General features: G+C 64.9%; 3 protein-coding genes across 5 annotated transcripts; 2 read left to right on the forward strand and 1 right to left on the reverse strand.

Annotated features, from left to right (window-relative positions):
* The first annotated feature begins 1,183 nt into the window (after positions 1–1,183).
* On the forward strand, positions 1,184–6,457 carry EFHD2 (EF-hand domain family member D2). Of its 3 annotated transcripts, none has more exons than XM_063353975.1 (4): positions 1,184–1,413; positions 4,883–5,030; positions 5,188–5,322; positions 5,492–6,457. In XM_063353975.1, the coding sequence occupies exons 1-4, from the start codon at positions 1,220–1,222 to the stop codon at positions 5,624–5,626; spliced, it is 612 nt and encodes a 203-aa protein (XP_063210045.1). In that variant the 5' UTR covers positions 1,184–1,219; the 3' UTR covers positions 5,627–6,457. The 3 variants fall into 3 exon arrangements, with proteins under 3 accessions (XP_063210045.1, XP_063210046.1, XP_063210047.1); XM_063353976.1 differs by lacking the exon at positions 1,184–1,413 and adding an exon at positions 2,460–2,528 and having other exon boundaries at positions 5,492–6,448; XM_063353977.1 differs by lacking the exon at positions 1,184–1,413 and adding an exon at positions 2,861–2,877 and having other exon boundaries at positions 5,492–6,448.
* A 170-nt stretch (positions 6,458–6,627) lies between these two features.
* LOC134524191 (chymotrypsin-C-like) lies at positions 6,628–9,027 on the forward strand. The gene is made up of 8 exons (XM_063353979.1): positions 6,628–7,338; positions 7,462–7,553; positions 7,645–7,742; positions 7,843–7,968; positions 8,115–8,251; positions 8,338–8,483; positions 8,607–8,756; positions 8,873–9,027. The coding sequence occupies exons 1-8, from the start codon at positions 7,200–7,202 to the stop codon at positions 8,888–8,890; spliced, it is 906 nt and encodes a 301-aa protein (XP_063210049.1). The 5' UTR covers positions 6,628–7,199; the 3' UTR covers positions 8,891–9,027.
* Positions 9,028–11,071: 2,044 nt separating this feature from the next.
* On the reverse strand, positions 11,072–14,112 carry LOC134524132 (uncharacterized). The gene is made up of 3 exons (XM_063353844.1): positions 13,340–14,112; positions 12,694–12,770; positions 11,072–11,384 (listed from the first exon to the last, which is right to left on the reverse strand). Exons 1-3 carry the CDS (start codon positions 14,078–14,080, stop codon positions 11,105–11,107), a joined length of 1,098 nt encoding a protein of 365 aa, XP_063209914.1. The 5' UTR covers positions 14,081–14,112; the 3' UTR covers positions 11,072–11,104.
* Positions 14,113–14,354: the final 242 nt, after the last annotated feature.

The raw sequence follows: 14,354 nt of genomic DNA on the forward strand, positions 1-14,354 counted from the left end.
TGTCCTCCAGTCCCCGTGGTGTCACGGGGCAGATGGAGCATAAGGCGTGATGCAGAATGGAAGTGTGGCACTCCAGGAATGCCGGAGCGCAGCGCTGGTGGAAGCCACGACAAGCTGCCACACAGTAACGGGAAGGGAAGAAGAGGAGCCACGTTGGCCACGCGGGTTCATTACAGCAGCGTGAGAACGAGCCCGGGGAGGCCAGAGTGAAGCCCTGGTCGGGTGGGATGGGGCAGTGGCACGGGCTCGCTGTTGCCATCAAACGCAATCCCACTCCGTGTGCAAGGGTGAGAGCGGACCCTGGTTTCTGGGGAGCAGCGGCATTTTGGGGGGGGGGGGGGGGGGGGTGTCTGCAGGGAACAGGCCCCTGCATCTGCTCTGCCTTGACCTCGCTCGGAGCAGTCTGTGCCGAGACCTCGGCAGATCCTTCCAGCCGAGGATAATGTGGATGTGAGCAAAACCTCAGGGGTTTTTTGGGTTGTTTTTTTTTTTTTCTTTCTTAATAGGCTATAAAGGTCTAAAAGCAGCTCAGAGGGGCTGCATCTTGCTGACGCAGGTACCACATCGTGTTGTCGGGCAGACCCTCCCCGGGGCGCGCAATGGCCAATGCCTAATTTTTAGCAGGGACTGTGCGGCGAGTGGCTGTGCCCCCGAGGCCAGCAGGGCGCTGGGGATGGAGTTGGTCTATTATCCACCAGATGTGCAGTGGGCTTCCATCTGTGCGCTGGCCTGGGCTCGTTTAGGGGGAAGACATGACCCAAACATGTGGAACATCGTGCCGGGAACCTGTCTGTCCGTGCTGTGGGCGTCTTCTGCGGGTTTCTCTGGTGGTTTTGGGCTGGGCTAGGTGGTGTGTGTCCTCTCCATCCCACCTTTGCCCACCCCTGGGTCGCTAATGGACGGAGCGCGGGTGTCTGTAGGTGGACCTGGGGCTGATGAAGCCCCTTTCCCTCCCTGGATCCTAAGGATTCGCACCTGCATCCCGGGGGGCTCCCAGCGCTGGATGGGACTGGGGCAGACTGGTACCCGCCGGGGGAGACGGTGATGGGGCGGCCGGGGGAAACGGTGATGGGCTGCGGGAGGGCGGTGGCAACCGCAGCCCCCCCCGCGGTGGCCGGGCGGAGCGGGGGGCCGGCGGCTCGGCTCTCCCCGGGGCCGGGGGGCTCAGCCCGGCCCCCGGGGCGGAGCGGGAGCGGGGCGGAGCGGCCATCCGGGCACCATGGCGGCGGCGGCGGAGGAGCTGGCGGGGCGGCGGGGCCGGGGACCGGAGCCGGGGCCGGGGCCGGGCAGCCCGGTGGGGCGGGTAGGGGGCGAGAGCTCGCCCGGGGGCGGTCGCCGCGTCTTCAGCCCCGCCGGGGAGTTCCGCGAGTTCTCCCGGCGGCAGCTCCGCGACATGGAGCGGCTCTTCCGACAGTGAGTGCCGGTGGGGATGGGGGGGGGACGGGGGACGGCGATGGGGACCCCCCCCGCGTGGCATCACCGGGTCCCGGCCGGGGGACCCCCGGCATCCCGGCTCTTGGCAGGAGGGATGCCCCTGCGCCATGCTTGCGGGAGGGATCCCCCCCATTCCTTGCGGGAGGGACCCCCCCCAGGATCCCCCCCATTCCTTGCGGGAGGGACCCCATATTCCTTGCAGGAGGGACTCCCAAGACACCCCAGCATATTGTAGGAGGGCCCCCCCCCCTTTATTCCGTGCAGGAGGAATCCCCTCATTCCCTGCAAGAGGCACCTCCAGGACCCCCAGCTCCTTGCAGGACCGATCCCCCCATTTCTTGTTGGAGGGACCCCCAGGTCCTTGCAGGAGGGACCCCCCCATACTCCCAGCTCCTTGCAGGAGGGAGCCCCCCCAATTCCTTGGAGGATGAACCCCCAGGACCCCTAGCTGCTTGCAGGAGGAACCCCCTGGCTCCTTGCAGGAGGCTCCCCCCTGCCCTGCTCTTTGCAGGAGGGATGGCTGGGACACCCCGCATGCCTTGCAGGAGGGATCCCCTCCAGCCCAGCTCCTTGCAGGAGGGATGGCTGGGACACCCCCCAACTGCTTGCAGGAGGGATCCCAGGGACTTTCCCTTCTCCCCCCGGCCTCAGCCCCTTGCAGGAGGGATGCCAGAGACACCTGGGACACCTTCCCCCAGCTCCTTGCAGGAGAGACCCCTGCACACCCCCAAATCCTTGCAAAAGGAACCCCCCTACACCCCATCTCCTGGGAGGAGGCACCCAGCACCTTGTGCTGGGGCTGGTGGGTGCCACAAGGGTCCCCCGCGGACCCTCTGCCGCAGTGCCGAGGGGCCCCCACGGCTCCGGCTGCGGTGACAAGGCCAGCGTGTCCCCAGCATCCCTGGCCGCGCTGTGTGCCACCACGCATGATGGAGCGTGACTCGTGCCAGTTCGGCCCCCGGCCCCAGGGCTGGCAGGGGGTGGGAGGGGGGGAACGGACACGACAGAAGCTGGCAGCAAGCATTGAGCCCTGGAAAATTCCAGGGGGAGACAGAAACGGGGGCGGCTCCGACCACGGTCACGCCAGGATGCGCGTGAGTAGCCGGGGGCGAGTGGGACGGCCCCGGAGCATCCCCGCAGAGCCCCCGGCGTGCCGGGTGCTTTGTGCAGGCAGCGTTGGAGGGAAGCACGGCTCCGGGGGGAGCGCAGAGCAGGCGAAGGCATAGCTGGGGCATGCTGCTGCCCCTCGCCTTGCCGGGCCCTGAGGAAGGAGGGGGTCCGCACGTAGGGTCTTGCTGGGGTATGGCCAAGTGCTGGAGAAAGCAATGGGGATGGAGGCAGCGAGGTCCGAAGCAGCACGCTGTGGGGCTGGTTGGGGTGCAGATGTGCCCCCCCAGTGCCCCAGCAGTGCGAGGAGCCCTCCGTGTCCCCCGCTTCTCCCTGGTGGGTTGTCACCCCATCACGCGGACATGGCAGCCTCACGTACAGGCTGCTGTCTCTTGGACTGCAGCAGAAGGGAGCTGGCGGTGGGGGGACACGCACCATACTTTGGGGTCCCCGGGGGAAGAACCACAGCCAGAGCGGCTGCTCGTGGCGCCGGAGGTGATGGGCGGCCGTGGGTGCTGCGGCCGCAGCGCAGATGGCGGTGCGGGGCGGGGGGGGAAGCGTTGCGTGGTGGGAGTCTGGCCGACGCTGCGGAGAGGAGGGAGCCGGGCGCGGGAAGCAGACGTGTTTGCTCTGACACCTGCAGCGTCTCGCTGCAGCAAAAGGAGCAACGCCGGGGCTGTGCGGCAGCCCCCGGGGGTTTGGGAGCCGGGGGTGGGGAGGGGGGGTGTCTCCCAAGGGAAGGATGCTGTGGAGCCGAGCCCTGCCACGCTGCCCGTGCCACCGCTGCCGTCCTCACCATGTGACGATCCGGCCGTACAGGGTGAAACGTTGCGTGGAAGGGGTTTTGCTCTCTGCAGGGAAGATGTTGCCCTTTGGGAGCTTGCCCGGGAGCAGCAGAGGGATGCCTGCATCCCTGACAATCAGAGCGGAGGGGAGTGAGAGCGAGGAAGCGCCCCGCAGTCGGGGGATGGCTTGCACAGGACGAGGTGGCAGGGCCGGGCTAGCAAACGTGCTCCTTGCAGGGAAAAATCTCAGTGATGCCCCAAAAGGGGTCTGGGATGCAGAAGGCGTGTGAGGTCTGCTCCCCCGGCCTGGCTTTGGGGGTGATGGCGGAGGTGAGTGGGGCTGGCGCGGGGCCAGCCCTGTTTCAGGGACCCCGTCAGCGTGGGAGAGCAGGAAGGTGCCGCTTGTGGCACGGACAGAACAAACCACAGCAGAGAAGGGACAAATGAGTCACAGACCAGCAGCGCGGCGAGCGTGGGGCTCTGCGGGGCGGCTGCGACGCTTGCAGGCACAGGAAAGGCAACCCACAGGAAAAAATACCCCCCCCCCCGCTCACGATGGGTACAGCCGGGCAGCTGCTCGCCTACTTCTGCATTGCGCCGGGACGTGTCGCAGGGCCTTCCTCTTGCGGCCACCATCATGCCCAGGAAGGGTGGTGGGGCAGGTGACAGTCCCTTGCAGGGACATTGTTCTTCCCCTGGTGTCCCGCGCTGTGGAGCTGTAGGAAGCCTGGATCCATGCTGGCTCCCCAGCGAGAGCCCACGGTGCCGGGCAGGAGGCAGCGTGGCATCGGCACAGCCCCCAGGACAGCAGGCAGGGCAGGTGGTGGGAGACTGGATGGGACGGTGGCATGGTCACAGGCCGGGGTCCGAGGAGTCCGCAAGCAGGCTTGGAAAACAGGGATGCACCCGGATCTCTCAGCCAAGCCCAGGCGTCTGGATGCTGAGGGGCTCTGGGCAGGTGGGAACAGTCACCGGGAGGTGTCATGGGGAGGAGGAGGTGGCTGCGCCCCCCACCACATGTGGGGGCTCACGGTCCCCATAGGCAATTGGGCAGGGGCTGCCGGGGGCACCTGCACGGTGCCAAACCCCCAGGAGCCGGGCAAGCTGCCGACTCGGCCAAGAGGAAGGTGGCTCCTGACGGAGGGGCGATGGGGGGAGCGGCGCCTGGTGGCTCAACACGGTGCCCATTATCCCTCGTGGCAGCCAAGGGGAGCGCGTGCCCCGGCTCCCGGCGCAGGGAGCCAGCGGCAGGTTTGGCAGCATCTCGGGGGGGGTGTTTCGTGCCAAGTGCCGCACAGAAGCAGGAACGATCCCGGATGATGCTCCGGGGGGTTGTTAGCAGTTCACCAGCAGCTTCCCGTGGTCTGGCAAGCCGCCCGGGATCGTTGGTGCCCAGGTCCTTGTTCTTCCCTCCTCGCTCCCTAACCACGCTAGCCGCCTCACTCCCCGGCCAGCGTGGGCACTGGGTGTTGGGGGGCTGGGGGGCCCGGTGTGGGGGGGTCTGATGCTCTCCATACCCCATGGCAATGTGACAGGAGCGTGCCTCTATCCCGCAGGTACGACGCGGGAAAGGACGGCTTCATCGACCTGATGGAGCTGAAGCTGATGATGGAGAAGCTGGGGGCACCGCAGACGCACCTGGGCCTGAAGAACATGATCAAGGAAGTGGACGAGGACCTGGACAGCAAGCTCAGCTTTCGGGAGGTGAGGGGCCGGGGGGGCCTCCATGATGGCGGCAGGGGATGGCCACAGCACTGTCCCCCTGTGGCCAGTGCCAGACTGGGCTGGTGGTCAGGTGGGGAGGGAGCCTTTGGTGGCTTTGGGGTCTCGGAGGAGCTGATGCCAACGTCTCTTCTTGCAGTTCCTGCTGATTTTCCGCAAGGCGGCGGCGGGGGAGCTGCAGGAGGACAGCGGGCTGCATGCCCTGGCCCGGCTCTCCGAGATCGACGTCTCCACGGAGGGGGTGAAAGGCGCCAAGAGCTTCTTCGAGGCCAAGGTGAGGCGAGTGGTGGTGGGGCACGAGAGGTCCCGACGCGGGGTAGTGGTGCACGAGGGTGGTTTGGTGCCTGGACGAGGGGTGGGCAGGAGGTGGAGGTGCTGGGACGGGCAGCAGGGCTTGGTGGGGGTCTGGGGAGGGACCCAGCCAGACGTGCCACCGCCCGCAGGTGCAAGCCATCCATGAGGCCAGCCGCTTTGAGGAGGAGATCAAGGCGGAGCAGGAGGAGAAGAAGAAGCAGGCGGAGGAGCTGAAGCAGAGGAAGGCGGCGTTCAAGGAGCTGCAGTCCACCTTCAAGCAGTGACGGGGTCCCGGCGCGGGGCCGGGCAGGACTGGTCTGCGATGCCCGGGCCGGCAACGCTGCGTGTGCCGTGTGCCAGCCGTGCCGGGAGCGATGCCGGAGCCGGGTGCCGACTGTGCCCGCCCTGAAGGCTGAGCTGCCGGCGGGCTCCTGGCCTGGGCTGGGCGCAGCGGTGGAGCCCGGTCGTCCCCGGCTTCCCTCCCCTTGCTGTGGTGTCTGTAGGTGTTGTTCGTGTCCCCTCCTGAGTCCCCAGTGTCCCTCTCCCACCCCGTCCGAGCTCCTCCCATCCCGAGGGGCAGCAGCACCCTGTCCCCTGCCCGTGACGGTGCCGGGGGCTGCTGCTGCCGAATCCTGGGGGCTCCGTGCCCAAGACAGTGGCTGTCCCCAGGGTGTCCTGGTGTCGTGCATGTGCTGTGAGGGTGACAGGAGCCGCGGCGGGGGTTGCGGCAGCTGCGCTGGCTCGGTGCCCATTGGCGTGGCTGCATGGTGACAGAGATCCCGGTCCCCCCCTCCCGCCGCCGCCTTCCCCGATGGCTGTGCCGAAAGCTGGGCGTGCTGTAGGGCAGCTCAGCGAGCCCCCCACCGCGGTGCCACCTGTGTCTGCGTGTGTGTGTGACGGCGGGTGGCACGCTCAGGGCTGGGGGGCAGCCCCCACTGGCCCGTGTTTGTCTGTACGTTGGTGAAAGGCAGACGGAAAGGGCAGCTGCTGGCTCGCAAAGCTGTATTTTTATTTGTCGTGTCGTACTGAGCCCGGGAGGGCGCGTGTTGTGGCTGCGAGCGGTTTCTGTCGGTTGATTGCGGGCTCCCGTGTTTGTGGGTGCTGTAAAGAGGCGCGTCTGTCCCGCAGCATCCCCCGAGGGGTGGGACGGGGTGGGGGGGGTGTATGTATTGTTTGGGTTTTTTTTTATTTTAATCCCAAATAAATATTATATTTCGTAAGTGCGCTGGGTGCCTGCGCAGGGGCCGCGGTGCAGCGATGGTGCGGCCGTGTCTGCGGCGGGGGCTCGGGTCAGGGGTAGGAGCCTGCGGGAACGGGGTCCAGCTGTGGTCACCTGGTCACCGCTGCTGGAGGTGGCCCCCCCCCCCCCACGGGTGGATGGGGGCGAGGTGGGGTGGTGCTGGGAGCCCAGCGTGGGAAGCAGCGGGGGCCTGATCCAGGTGTGCGGCTTGGGGGTGAGTGAAGGTCTCCAGCGTCCCCGCTGGCATTGGCCGCGTGGAGAGTGAGATAAGGGGACCTTGGCCCCGGGGTGACTTGCGGGGGGAGCCACATCCTGGGGCTGGAGATTGGGGAGCAGCTTGGCTGGCTGGCCACCCCACGGAAAGCGGCATGGCTGGGGGGGGCGCTGTCCACTAGCCAGTCCCTCTAGAGGAACCGTGGCCACCAGCCGTCTCCCAAGAGGGACCCTGCCTTGTCCCCCAGTTGGGAGCCAGCGTCCCTGCTGTGCCACATCGCGGTGCAGCTGCAGGATGGACAGATGTGGCCGTTCCCAGGCAGGAAGGGGCGATGCGATAAGATGGGGCAATAGGGCTGGGGACCCCCCCGCCGCTTCCCTCCCCAGCATGGGACAGTCACCACATGTCGGTGGCAGGATTGGTGACGCCAAGGTCCCCGGCGGCGGCGGGCGCTATAAGAGGGGTGAGCAGCCCCAGCGCAGCACCTTGGGACGGCGCAACCATGCTGGGGGCTGTGTGTCTCGCCGTGCTGCTGGGCTACGGTGGGTGCGGGCGGCGGGGAGGGGATGGGGTGGGGGGGAGTGAACGGGACCCCAGCGCCCACCGTGGCCCCAGGCACAGGGTCGCAGGCGGTCGCTGAGGTCCCTTTGCCGGGTGTCACACAGCCTACGGATGCGGTCAGCCGGCCGTGCCGCCGCTGCTGGGCACCCGGGTGGTGGGTGGCGAAGATGCCCGTGCCCACAGCTGGCCCTGGCAGGTAAGGCGGGGGGGGGGCACGGGGAGAGGGAGAGGGGGTGGGATGGGGACGGGGACATCCCCGCTCTGACGCTGTGCCCCTGCCGTCGCAGATCTCGCTGCAGTACAGCAGGTACGGGGCTTGGCACCACACGTGCGGCGGGACCCTCATCGCCTCCAACTGGGTGCTGACGGCTGCCCACTGCATCAGGTGGGTGCAGGAGCGCCGGGGGGGGTGGGGGAGGTCCGGACTGGGTGGGGAAAGAGGTTTGTGGAGACTGACACCCCCTCTCTTTTCCCACCCCCGGCAGCTCTAGCTTGAACTACCGCGTGGTGCTGGGCAAGCAGGTCCTGTCGGAGGAGGACGAGGCGGGCTCGCTGGCCGTGGGCGTGGATAAGATCATCGTGCACGAGAACTGGAACTCCTTCTTCATCATGTAGGGGACAAGGCGCATTGGGCGTGGGTGGGAGGCATCGCGGCTCGGGGGTCCCCCTTCTGTCCCCGTGGCTGGGGGGTCCCCCGTCCCCGGGGGGTCCCCCGTCCCCACGGCCACCGGTCCCCACAGCTCTGCTCTCCCCGCAGCAACGACATCGCCCTGATCAAGCTGGCGCAGGAGGTGGAGGTGAGCGAGACCATCCAGCCCGCCTGCCTGCCGCCCGCCGGCCTGACGCTGGAGAACAACTACCCCTGCTACATCACCGGCTGGGGACGCATCAGGAGTAAGCTGGGGACTCCCGGGGCTGGGGGGGAAGGGGGTGTCCGGTGGTGGTGGGGCACAAGGTGTGAGATATGGATGTCCTTGCAGCGAACGGGCCCCTGGCCGACGTCCTGCAGCAAGCCCTGCTGCCCGTGGTGGACTATGAGACCTGCTCCCAGCGGGACTGGTGGGGCAGCAATGTGCGCCCCACCATGGTCTGCGCCGGCGGGGACGGCACCGTCTCCGGCTGTAACGTGAGTGTCGTCCCTGCGGGGCCAGGGCTGGGGGCCGGGAGGGAGGCGGGGGTGGCCGGAGCGGGTCTGGAGTATCCATCCATCCATCCATCCATCCATCCATCCATCCATCCATCCGCGCAGGGGGATTCGGGTGGCCCCCTGAACTGCCAGCGCGATGGGCTGTGGGAGGTGGACGGCATCGTCAGCTTCGGCTCCGCGCTGGGCTGCAACACCCACAAGAAGCCGACGGTCTTCACGCGGGTGTCTGCCTACATCGACTGGATCAACGAGGTGGGTGCCCCTGTCCCTAACACCCCCCCCCCCCCGGAGGGGCCGGCCACACTGTCCCTGTCCCCACCCCTCCGAGGGTCTCACCACGGCCCCCCGCCATGTCTTGTCGTTGTCAGAAAATAAGCGCGAACTGAGGCGGCAGCGCGTGGTGTGGAAAGTCTGGAGCGGGATAAAGGCGAAAGTGTTGAGCCGGCCTCCTGTGTCCTGCTGGTTATTTTTTTTGGCGAGGACGGGGACGGCGGGGGGGACACACACACGTGGCAGAAGCAGGGGCTGTCTGTGGCGATGGTGGGGTTCGGCCCATGTGCTCGTGAGGGTCCCCCGAGTCATGCAGCGGGGCTGGCGGGGGTTCCGGGGGGGGGGGGCAGCCATCCCGCAAGCTGCCCCTGGTTGTGGGGAGGGGGCAGTGGGAGCCATGGCCGTGGGACTGAGGGGCTGGTGTGTTGCGGGGAGAGGGACCCAGGGTCTGGCTGGGTGGCTCTGGGGGGCTCTAAGGAGCCCACTTGGCCCCTGGGGGGCTGTGGGGGAGGTGGTAGGTCCTAGGATGCTTTAGGGGAGTGGGCTGGCCCTGGGATGTCTGAGGGGAGCTTGGTGGCCCTGGGCTACTGGAGGACAGATGAATTAGAATGGGGGGGTCTGGAGAGAACTAGGGTGGTGCAGGGGGGCTGATTGCTTATGGGGGGCTCAAAGTTGGTTCGGGGTTTCCCTGGGCTCTGCATGGCATTGCCAGCTCCAGCTCCAGGAGCTGGAATGTGGCCCAGAAGCCGAGGGTCTCACCCTGGGTTTCCATCCCTGGCGCCTGGAGAAAGCAGGTGGGCGGTGGGGGGCCGGTGGGGTGGTGCGTGTCCCCGGGAGGAGCCGGGGCTGCCGTGGGGGAGGTGTGGGGTTCACCGGGGAACAAGGCTGCTGCACTGATGGCCGCGAAGAGGCTGCCTGGGAGGTGCGGATGGGTGCCATGCCGGGAGCCCCCACGCAGAGCCACCCGCCGTGCCGGAGCCTCAGGGAGGCGGTGGTGCTGGAGGCGGTGGTGCTGGAGGCGGTGGTGATGGAGGCGGTGGTGATGGAGGCGGTGGTGATGGCGTGCCGTCATCTCGTGGTGCCCGGCGGGGAGCATGGTGGCAGGAGGAGGGTGGCGTGACGTGCAGAGATGGACAGCGGGGCCTCGAGCTCAGCAGGGGAACGTGATGGATGGTGCCGGGAGTCAGAAGTCTGCAGGGATGAGCCGGGAAGAGGCGTTGGCATCGATGAAACTCGGAAGCAGTAACCCAAGGGTGGGAGTTTGGAATCTCTGTCTGTGTCCAGCATCGCTCTCGGCGGGTCAGGCGCCAACTGAGTCCATGGAGCTGTGAAGCAACGGGGTTTTTTGAGGTGTGTGAAGCACTTTACAGGTAGTGGCCAAAGCCATTGGCCCTGGAGGTCTGTCTGTGAAGGAGCCAAAGAAGGTTGGCAGCTTGTGCGAGATCCCAGGTATGTGGTGGGAAAGTGTTAGCGGTAGAAGCGGATGCAACAGTGAGTGGCAAAAGTGTCTGGAAGTCTGGAAGGGCAAGTTATACGGCGAAGCAGAAACTCTCTTTCAACTCTACAGCAACAGTTTCACCAATAGCACTAGTGTCAAAATTGTTGAGCTGAAATACGGAATTTTGTGTGTGTGTGTAAGTGTACGGGACACATTACCCTCTAATGGAAAAGGTTATGGGCAAAAAGGAAACAGCTGAAAACTCAGTACCAGAACGTAGGCAGCCTTCAGACGTTCTCCAAGAAGAAAGTTTCTTAAACAGTAGTTGAGACTTTAGGGGTACTTCAGTCGAGGGCTGCGCTACCCGTTTCACCTTACCCAGGTCCCTTAATATTCCCACTTAAAGAACTTTTGCGGTACGGACCTTCTAGTAGACAGCTGGAGTACGCTTCTGAGCCTGTGCCCCGGGTGTGTATTTACCCTTTTAAACCTCTAAAATCCGCCCTATAAAAGTTTTCATTTGCACAGTTTGGTAATAAGCGTTTTTTCGAAGTCAGCCTTTCCAAAGGCGGAGTGTCAGGCAGAACACCTGCGCACTGAGCTACTTTAGCTTTTACTTAGTTTTGCGCGTGGAAGTTATTAAACTTTTTGTCCTTAAACAAGTCCAAGTGTATAAAGTTCAAGTGTAAAAAAGTAAGTTAAAAAAGTACAAAGTACACTAAATGTCTTTTGCGCTTAAACTTTTATACTTCTTACACTCTTACACTTTAGCAAGTGTAAAAGACATTTTTGTACTTTCAGCAAGTACAGGTTTATAAAAAGTGTAAAACTTTTACACTCTTAAAAAGTTAAAATTTTGCACTTTTAAGTGTATTACAACAGTAAAACTTTTTTAAAGGGTAAAAAGTGTAGTTAAAAAAAAAAAAAACAATAAAATTACTGACGAGTGCTGGCTCCTGCCGCCGGTGGCCAGCTGCCTGTCGCAGACCTTGCGCACCGGCCTGGCCCTGGCTCCTCTGGGCCCCCGCTGCGCCTTGCAGGGTCCGAGTGGGGCTCCGCTGTCTCCAGCCCGTCCCACACCCCCTCCTGCCCCAGGCAACGATTTGGGCCGGGACCGGCTCCCCTTGGCACGGCGAGGAGAGGGTCCCCCAGCACATCCCAGCTGCCTCCTCCTGGAAAAGAGACGACACCAGTTTCACCAACCCCCTCTGGCCTCTCTCCTCCTGGACCTCACCCATCGCCATCACCCAGTGAGACCGGTTGCAGGCTACAGCCTCCTCGGGGTGGTGGTGGTGGGGGGTTTGCACTTGTTTTTTGCCCTCTCCCACCACCCAGCCTGCGTTGCAGCCCTACCGTGCCCGGGAGGACCTCAGGCACCCACACCGGAAAAAAGAAAACCAAAATAAAAGGGCTGCAGCACCAAACCATAAACACGACAAACTAAAACAACCACCAGAGAGAAAACAAACCGCCCCCCCCCCCCCACACACACACACAAAGCCCAGGCACAGCCCACCCTCGCCCCCACCACACACACGCGCGCGCGCAAAGTCCCGGTGCAACTCATCACACCTCCCGCTGATGGTTATGGCTTGAGCAGGAGCCGGGGTTGGGAGGGGGGTGAGAGTGGAAAGGGAGGGAGCACACTGCCACAAAGACCCCAAACCCATCAACCTGCAGGGGAGGAGGGAAAGGCAGGGGCGAGGATGAGAAAAAAGCGGGAAGAGGGAGGCAAAGAAAAGCCGGGAAAAGGCCGAAAACAAGACAACACATAAGGAAAAGCAAAGGAAAAAGGGGAGGGAGAGGGAACGAGGAAGGCAGCAGGGAGACAAAGAGGGGAACAACATTACGAAGGCAGGGAGGAAGGCACATGGGGGGGATGGGACCAGACCCAGGACACGGGGGCAAAGGGGCAGCCCCCCGGTGGGGGGCACTGAAGGGGCAGCCCCCGTGGTGGGGGGCACTGAGCTCTCGTCCCCACCTTGGCTCATTCAGGGATGCTGTGGCCACCGCCGGACCTGGCCCTGGCACACACACAGGGCTGGCCAAGACCCGCCACGGCACCCAGCCATGGGGACGAGCTGCCCGCCCCGCCCCCCCCCCCACCTCGGCCCCGTCCCTTGGCCACCAGCGCCTGCCGTGCCCAGAAGAGCCCCAAAATAAGCAACCGAAATAAAAGGGCCGCAGCGCCAAACCATAAAGATGACAAATTAAAACAACAACCTGAGAGAAAACAGACCTCCCCCCCCCAGCAAAGCCCAGGCACAGCCCACACTCACCACCCCCCCACCCCCCCCAAAAACACACACGGGCTGTGCCCGGGCACGGCCGGCGCTGGAAGTGGCGGAGAGCAGAGGAGGGACCGGGGACCCGCTCCCCATTAGGGACTGCCCCCCACCCCACCCCAGGGACCCTCCCCAGGGAACGGGAGCTCAGGGACACCCCAGAAACCAGGGACAACCCCCCCAGGCTGACACTCACCAGACGAGGGCCGGCCACGCTGGGAAAGGGATGGGACGAAGCTCCTGGACCAGATGATGCTCCGGGACAGGACAATGCTTGGCCACCAACAGAAGAGAAGGGAACGGGCTGTGAGTCACTGCTCCAGGGTATCTGTAGCCCCCATGCACCCACCAGCCCCCCCCCCCCACCCCCCCAACCCAGCCCCCCACCAGCCCCTTAAATCACCCCCTGGCCCCCAAAGCCAGCCCCGGGGTACCCTGTGCCTCCTCGGCTGAGTCCCAACAGCCCAAAGCCATGGACAGAGGGGAAAGGGGGGGAAGTTGGGGGGGGATATGAGGGAAACCCAGAGCACACCAGCACCCCCGGGGTCACACAGCTCAGTTTCACCCCCTTTTCTCTTCTTTTTCTTTAACGCGACCCCAACCAGAGGAAATGCCCGGGGCGGGGGGAGGACAGGGAAGGGAAGAACTTGGGAAAAGCAAGGGCCAAAAGCCCTTATGGCCACAGCCAGACCTGCCGCTGCCAAACAGAGTGCTGGCCACCACCGGCCACCACGCCCTGGCCCTGAGGACGAGCCCCCGGCCCTCGGCCCGCTGGGGACCCTCCCCAGGGAACCAGAGCTCGGGGACACCCCAGGAGGCAGGGACAAACCCCCGACCCTCACCAGACACCCCAGGGCTGACAGGAGAAGGTTGGGGGCAAACACAAGCCCACCACAGCAGCCACAGCCGATGAGGCCGCTCCACATCCAGGGCTCTCCTCGGGCACAGCCGGCACCGCCAGAGGGGAGAAGCAGCGTGAGCAGGGGACGGCGACATCTCCATTGGGGGGATTTAGTGGCTGCAGGGAAAGGAAAGAGAAAAAAAGGCAGAGAGTCAGCTCTGGCCACAGCCCATCCCCAAAAACATCCCCCAGCCCCGGCAGAGCCCAGTCCCACGGGGGAGGACCACCCAGGGGACAAACGTGCAGGGTCCCAAAGGAAAATCGGGACTATGGGAGTTGGGATCAGCACCAGCATGGGAAGCCCCAGGAGGGACGTGGGCACCCCAACACCACAGCACCCAGACACCCGGGTGCCCCGTGGACAAGGGACTGGGATGGGACATGGACACCCCGGGGGACAGGCACCATGGTGGCACTGGAGCTCTCGAACAACTCCCTGGCCCCCCACCCCAGGCGGGCACCCAGGAGACACTCCAGTCCCACCAACCCCATGGTGGTACAACTGGAAAAAAAACAAGGGAAAAAAGTGCAGGGTCACCATTCCCGAGAGAAAAACGGGTCCAGGGAAGACAGGATCAGCCCCGGGATCACCCAGACACCCGGGTGCTCCGTGCACGAGGGCCCAGGACAGACCAGGGAGCACCAGCAACCCATAGCCAGGGGACACGGGGAAGGGGACCATGGTGGCACTGAGCTCTCTCGACCCCCTGAGCACAGGCAGGGCCGTCACAGCCACATCCCGGCTCTGGCTGGGACCCCCCACCACCCTCCACCCCAGACAACGGCCCAGGGCAACCACTCCCCGGCCCCAGGGGGCTTGGGGCTGCCCCACCTCACTCCGACAGAAGTGGCCGTACCTCCCCGGGCGCTCGCCCCCAGCCCCGCTCGGGCACAGGGCCCCCACCACCGGCCTGGGGCGCCCCCCGCCCCCAGGAAAGCCAAAACCAAAGGGAAAA

Source organism: Chroicocephalus ridibundus, chromosome 16 (assembly GCF_963924245.1).
Source record: "Chroicocephalus ridibundus chromosome 16, bChrRid1.1, whole genome shotgun sequence".
NCBI lineage: Eukaryota > Metazoa > Chordata > Aves > Charadriiformes > Laridae > Chroicocephalus > Chroicocephalus ridibundus.

Bases quoted from the DNA above. Each gene is read 5' to 3' on its own strand.
- EFHD2 (XM_063353975.1), top strand. From the start codon at position 1,220: ATGGCGGCGGCGGCGGAGGAGCTGGCGGGGCGGCGGGGCCGGGGACCG. The intron at 1,414-4,882 runs GTGAGTGCCGGT...TCTATCCCGCAG, and splicing joins ATGGAGCGGCTCTTCCGACA to GTACGACGCGGGAAAGGACG. The intron at 5,031-5,187 runs GTGAGGGGCCGG...CTCTTCTTGCAG, and splicing joins GCAAGCTCAGCTTTCGGGAG to TTCCTGCTGATTTTCCGCAA.
- LOC134524191 (XM_063353979.1), top strand. From the start codon at position 7,200: ATGTCGGTGGCAGGATTGGTGACGCCAAGGTCCCCGGCGGCGGCGGGC. The intron at 7,743-7,842 runs GTGGGTGCAGGA...CACCCCCGGCAG, and splicing joins ACGGCTGCCCACTGCATCAG to CTCTAGCTTGAACTACCGCG. The intron at 8,484-8,606 runs GTGAGTGTCGTC...CCATCCGCGCAG, and splicing joins GCACCGTCTCCGGCTGTAAC to GGGGATTCGGGTGGCCCCCT.
- LOC134524132 (XM_063353844.1), bottom strand. From the start codon at position 14,080: ATGGTCCCCTTCCCCGTGTCCCCTGGCTATGGGTTGCTGGTGCTCCCT. The intron at 12,771-13,339 runs GTGAGGGTCGGG...TTGGTGGCCAAG, and splicing joins TGTCAGCCCTGGGGTGTCTG to CATTGTCCTGTCCCGGAGCA. The intron at 11,385-12,693 runs GTGAGTGTCAGC...TCTCTTTTCCAG, and splicing joins GCGTGGCCGGCCCTCGTCTG to GAGGAGGCAGCTGGGATGTG.